Below are 6,000 nucleotides of genomic sequence, written 5' to 3' on the forward strand. Positions count from 1 at the left end.
AATGCAGGGACTTTTCCCCTCCAGTCCAACTTCATTGGTGAGGATGGGGGAAATGAGATTAGTAAGGAGGTTTGCAAAAAGTTTTGCAAAGGAGAGACTGAAGTGTGACTGTATACAGTAAGGGGAGAGGTGGAGAGGAAAGCAAGAGGAGGGAATAGACTGGGAGCCCAATCCTAGGCATGCCTACTCAGAAGCAAGTCCCTTAGTAGTTAGTGGGGCTTACTCCCATGAAAGTGAGGCTAGGATTGTAGCCTTAACTGTTTTAAGTGCTCCCTCTCACACACACACAAACTTTTCCTTTTATAAAAGTTAACTCTTCCTTTTCCTCCCAGTACAACTTCATCAGTGGTGAATGATTATGGGGAGAGGGGCTAGCAAGCCTCAGCTTCGCAACAGAGAGTTTAAAGTTTGGATTCAATAAGGGGGAGGGGGCAAAAACAAGAAGGAAAGAGGAGAGGGACTTAACCCTTTCAATGGCTTGAGAAACAAAGGTACAGCCTTCTGCAGACTGCCTCTCTCTCTCTCTCTCTCTTTAAAAAGATCACTCTCCCCCCTTCCCCACCCTGTCCAACTTCATCTGTGGGGAGATGCAAAGGGGGTTAGCAAGTTGGGCTTTCCAATGGAGTGCTTGAAGTTTAAATACAGTAGGAAGGGGGAACAAGAAGGAAAGAGGAGATGGGCTCAGCTGTTTCAAATGACTGCTTCTCCCTCACTCTGACGCCCCCTCCCACACACAGCTCATTGTCTCCTGCTCTGTCTTGGGTGCTGCTCCAGAGATGCCTCAGTGGGTGATGGTGCTGAGTGAGGGGGGCTGCTGATGCGGTGGCAATTGCCCTGCCCTGCGCTTGGAGCTTCTGCAGCTGGGCAACAGCCTGAAGGAGCATGTGTAGCACACCTGAACCACACCCACAGGCAGCTTCGAATGCTCAGCAGCAACCCCAGCCTGCACAGCCTCCTCTCAGCAGAAGATCACTTGCTCCCTCGCTCTCTCCCTCCCTCCCTCTCACAATAGTGATTGGCTGGTTCACTCGCTGCCGTCCCCCACCCTCGCTGCTTGCCTGCCCCAGAGATAAGGTGGGGCAATGATTCAGGCTGCTTTTCTGGGAAGAAATTTTTTGCCTTATAGGCGAGTATCTACGGTAATTATAATTGCGTTAAAAGTGTAGTAGATAGGTGATATAGGTGGTATAGTGTCACCAGACGCAGCCATAGTCATAATCCATGCACCACCCCATTAAATAAAGAAAAAAATGGTTTTATTTTTCACAGATTTCGGTGGGGGAGGGTTACAAAAATGAAAAGTGCAGAAAGCACTTTTATGTATTTTTATTTTGTTATCACTGTTTTCTCCCACCTCTAACTATTAGTGCTATACAGATCTAAAAATTAGTGCTATACGTACGATGGGGCAGGGGCACTGGCCTGGGGGCCAAATTGTGCAAGTAAAGTGCATCAAAGATGTGGGCCAACTGTAGCAATAGTTATCACAAAATTTTGGAAATGAGGGTAAAATTCAGCCATTTATTGTTCTTGAGTTGCATCAGTAGGTGTACAAAATACATGTGAAATGATGCTCATTTTAAAAGTCTACCGAGCTGTCATGGTAAATGGTAGATTAATAAATGATAGCTTATACTGCTAAAGGATGAAAAGGAGAATGAAATTTAGCCATATGCCAAAAGATACTTGGTTTGGAAAGCTATCTGAAAATGACAGAATTTGACATTTACTGCCATGCTATTAACAATTTGTGGCTAATGAATTTCTGATATTCTGTAACTTAAGTATATGAAAAAAGAGAGAAGATTGTGCGAGAGGATGAAAATATGTATACACTAATTCTGTATGTGTCCTTGTCTTCGTGAGACAGCATTCATGTTTTGTGGTTGCAGTTTTGTTTTTTAATGCAATCTACTAGGCCAGCGATTCCCCATCTCTCAGGGACCACAGATCACCGCACACGCACTCAGGTCTGTTGTGGACCACTGGGTACGCAGCCATGGGAGTACATGGTGATGGCGTAATTGTGCCACCACCAATGGCTGCTGGACTGCCCCAATTTCTGGCCAGTCCAAGCCGCAGGAGCAGGGCCTAGGAGAGGGGGGTAAAGGGGGTAATTTGTACCCAGGCCCAGGGTCAAAAAGGGGGCCCAGGAGCTAAAGGAGGGGGCCCAGAAATTTTCTGGAATCTTCCATTTTCCAGTCGCACCCAGACTCACTGCCCACATAGGATGCTGGGGGCATTACCGTGGGCACATGGCAGTGACTACTGCCATAAGCCGTACACACCAGACTCAGGAATGCATACATTCCTTAACAGTGTCACATCTGGGAGGAAACTGACCTGCTATAGTAGCTCTTTGGCTTGTGGATCTGCTTACCATAAAGGAGTGCAGAGGAGATCAGTGACACACCTGCGGAACTGCAGCTGCTGCAGAAATCCATTTTGGTGTACACATGACACTTTCCATTCTAGAGTGAGCCTAAATACAATGATGCTAATCTCATGCAATGATTTTCTATATTTGAAAGATTTTAGGGGGGCTTAGGAGTGTGGTTGGTTTTCCATATTACTGTATCTAGCTGCCAATGCCAAATAGGCAGATAGACCTGAGCTCTGCATTGGAAAGGCTGGTAGACCTGGGCTCCAAAGACTATTCTAGTCATTGCCACATTCCCCCTGCCTGTTCTTCCCCGATTCTGCCCACCCCATTCTGCCCCCACTCTGTTTCACCCCCTCCCCCTTTGGGAAGGGGCCCAAAGGAAACTTTGTACCCCCTGATAAAATTCCTCTCAGAGGCCCTGCACAGGAGTGCCACATAAGCCCCAGCAATGCAACAAGTGCACATGCTCCACTCACCTGCTAACTGCTGGGTCCCACCTGCTCAGAGACCATGGGTTGGGAACCGCTATACCAGATGGTGTAGAATTGGGAATGTATACCTCAAGGTCTTCTCACCTCTGGTTTATAACAAATCGGGTTCTTAGGCCAAAACTGTGCATGTCTGATGCTAGGCTTCCAACTGTTAAGAACCCTGAGCCAAATCATGGCTATGTTATGCATGGTTTCTGGACATCTTTAGTAACTATTCAGAAACTTCAAATCCAATCATTGTTTTTAGTTTGCTGCCTGAATGAGCAAGGTTGGAGGAATTTCCAAAGCCAGTTCCTTAAAGATTACAACCCCTTAATTCAATGCAAACAATATGAGGTGGGACCTTGATATCTGCAGGGGATCTGTATCCCTGCGGACACCAAAAATCGTGGATAATCAAATCCATGATCTTTGGCCCTTTAAGTCCTCTGAAGGGGACCGGAGTGCTCCTGAGGGCTTTCTGAAGCCCACAGAGGCTGTACAGGCTCCGCAGAGGCCACGCATTCAGCCTCTGAAGGCTGCAGAGGCCAGAGGGAAACCAGAAGTAGTGTTTTTCGACTGAAAAGGCAGTCCTGAAGTCCGCAGAGGCCACAAGCAGATGTGCACAGCACAGCCTCTGTGAGCTTCAGAAAGCCCACAGAGCACAGCTTTGGTTACCTCAGGAGGGGTCAAGTCTGGCTCAAGGCGGGTCCAGGGGACCCCCCAGATCTGTGAATATGGAGTCCCCACATGTATATCAAAAGGCATTAGGTGGTGGGCAACCCAATCCTAACTTGTGCTGAAACAGGCAGGCCAAGTAGCCTGCGTTGTATTCAGCACAAGGTAGGTGCTGGTTGAAACGCAACTTGGGCAAAGGGATATTTTTTTCCCTTACCCCATGTCATGTGCCAGCCACCACTCTGGGGCTACTTGGATCTGCGCCAGTGAATTCACTGGTGCAAATCCAAAGGGAGTGGCCTGCACTGCAATAGCAAATTCCACCTCACTCCTGGGCCTACTCCACCTCCCGGTCTGCCCACTCCCTGCCCAAAAATGCCCACTTCCCATCCCAGAACACTCTCCCGCCACCCTCTCCAACCTCCTGCACCGGCCCGCCCAGGCTAACGCAAACTTATCCATACCCAGTCCAGATTGGGGGGGAGGGGCCAGCACACATCCTTGCACCAGCCTAGCTTGCTCTTAAGGAGGCACAAACGTGCTTTATGGCACATTATGCAACACTCCTGGTCTGGTGTAGGGAACTTGCCACCAGCTGAAGTATAAGTAAGTATTACACTCTGAGTGTCCTTGGGCTTTTGGTATTTCAGCCCATTTAATATTTTGAAAAGTAGGTTATACGGCATGCTGCTTTAACTGCAGTTTGAATACAGGCTATTTATACAAATGGTACAAGGCATTTCTCAGACCTGTTATATCAGATTTTGGTATCTGAGGCTCTCACTACTAGTATTTTGACGATCATAGCCATATGTTGTCTTCACTTTTTCTCTCTTAACCATCTCTTTAAGCAAAACACATCTCTTAGGAGCAATAATAAGTGCAAAGCAATCATTTTGGACAGATCAGGCAAAGCAGCAAAGTTCAGAAGGATTATGTGATGTTTTTTGCAGCTGCTAAGTTTCTGGAAGCATTTATATTGCCAGTCTAATACGCAGCACTGAAGTGGAACTGTAATATTGACACTTTAAACAGCAGTCATAACAGCCTTACCTAACAAGCTGAGGGTATTGTTCTGTTGACAGGTTTCAACACAGCCAGTTCCACAGGAGCCCAATAGAAAAGATTACGAACCATATCAGCCATTTCAGAATTCAACAAGAAACTATGACGAGTCCTTCTTTGAGGACCAAGTGCATCATCGCCCACCTGCAAGCGAGTACAATATGCATCTGGGACTCAAGTCCACCGGCAATTACGTCGACTTCTATTCAGCTGCTCGGCCCTACAGTGAACTCAATTATGAAACAAGCCACTATCCAGCATCTCCAGATTCCTGGGTTTGAGATTTGGGCAAGAAAAAAAGCTCCAGGAACTGTGCATGTGCATGCATACCACGAGACATTCTTTCCTGCAAATTTAGTTTGTTAAAGCCTGTTCCGTAGGAAGGCCCTGTTAACCAGTATGGAAAATTTAAGATACTTTTAGACGGCTAAAAGAATTGGGAGTTAAACACGGGAGTCATTAGAAAGGGAAAAATGTATATCTATTTCTGTATCTATATGATCCTGTCTCTCTATATATAGATATAGAAATATATGGTGTGGGGGCAGCTTTACCGTTGACCTTGTTTGTAGAGTTTAAAACAAATAGTACTGTACACTGAATGTGGCTGAAGGAAATATGGGGAGGTGCAACAGCTGATGTGGGTCCAGAGTTAAGCACAAGAAAATGAACAGTTTACATACCTTAGGGGGGGACAGCTTCTCACACTTTGTTTACTCTCCTCATCCATTGTGAATCTAGGCTTCAAGTTGCATTTGGGGTTTCCTCTGTACAGCAAGATGTTTCTTGCCTTTTGTTAATGCATTGTTGTAAAGTATTTGATGTACATTACAGATTTAAAGAGAGAGAGAGAGAGAAGTGCATTGTGTATATTACACCAATGCCACAGTGTTTCTTCATCTATGGTTCTAAATATTGCTTCAATTTCAAAACTTTGAAATATGTATGAATTTCCAGGGGGGGAGATGGGTTGTTTTTTCTCTTTTCTTTTTCTTTTTCTTTTCCCCAGTGCATTCTAACAAGAGAAAACAAAAAACGGAATATTTAGCAGTATTGTTCGTTCTGATATGTGAATTTGTTTGTGGCAACTAAAAAAAAGGCATTCAGCAGTTTCTGACAATTAACATTCATCATTCCACACTCCTTGTCAACGAAGTGCTTTTTCACTGCCTAAAATTTTAGATGTAGATATTTGAAATAGATTTTTTCATTTATACCAGTTTTCTTTATGATGAAACAGTGTTAAAAGAAAATAAATTACAATTGATCTGTCATCCATATTTGCTAAGAATGTCTATATCCAAGAATCCTCCCATCAAAATACACATTCTTGCTTGTGTGTGTATGTGTGTGTGTGTATGTCCCCATGTATGCATAATATTCTGTGTGTGTGTTTGTACAACA

The 6,000-nt window shown here is 45.1% G+C and overlaps 1 protein-coding gene across 1 annotated transcript in view; it reads left to right on the top strand.

Annotated features, from left to right (window-relative positions):
* The window catches only part of CTNND2 (catenin delta 2), a 575,776-nt gene extending 570,899 nt beyond the window's left edge, over positions 1-4,877 (top strand). The window contains exon 19 of the mRNA XM_066622958.1: positions 4,617-4,877. Coding sequence (XP_066479055.1) covers positions 4,617-4,877 — 261 coding nt within the window. The remainder of the gene's footprint in view (positions 1-4,616) is intronic.
* Positions 4,878-6,000: the final 1,123 nt, after the last annotated feature.

This window comes from Tiliqua scincoides, chromosome 4, assembly GCF_035046505.1.
Source record: "Tiliqua scincoides isolate rTilSci1 chromosome 4, rTilSci1.hap2, whole genome shotgun sequence".
Lineage (NCBI taxonomy): Eukaryota > Metazoa > Chordata > Lepidosauria > Squamata > Scincidae > Tiliqua > Tiliqua scincoides.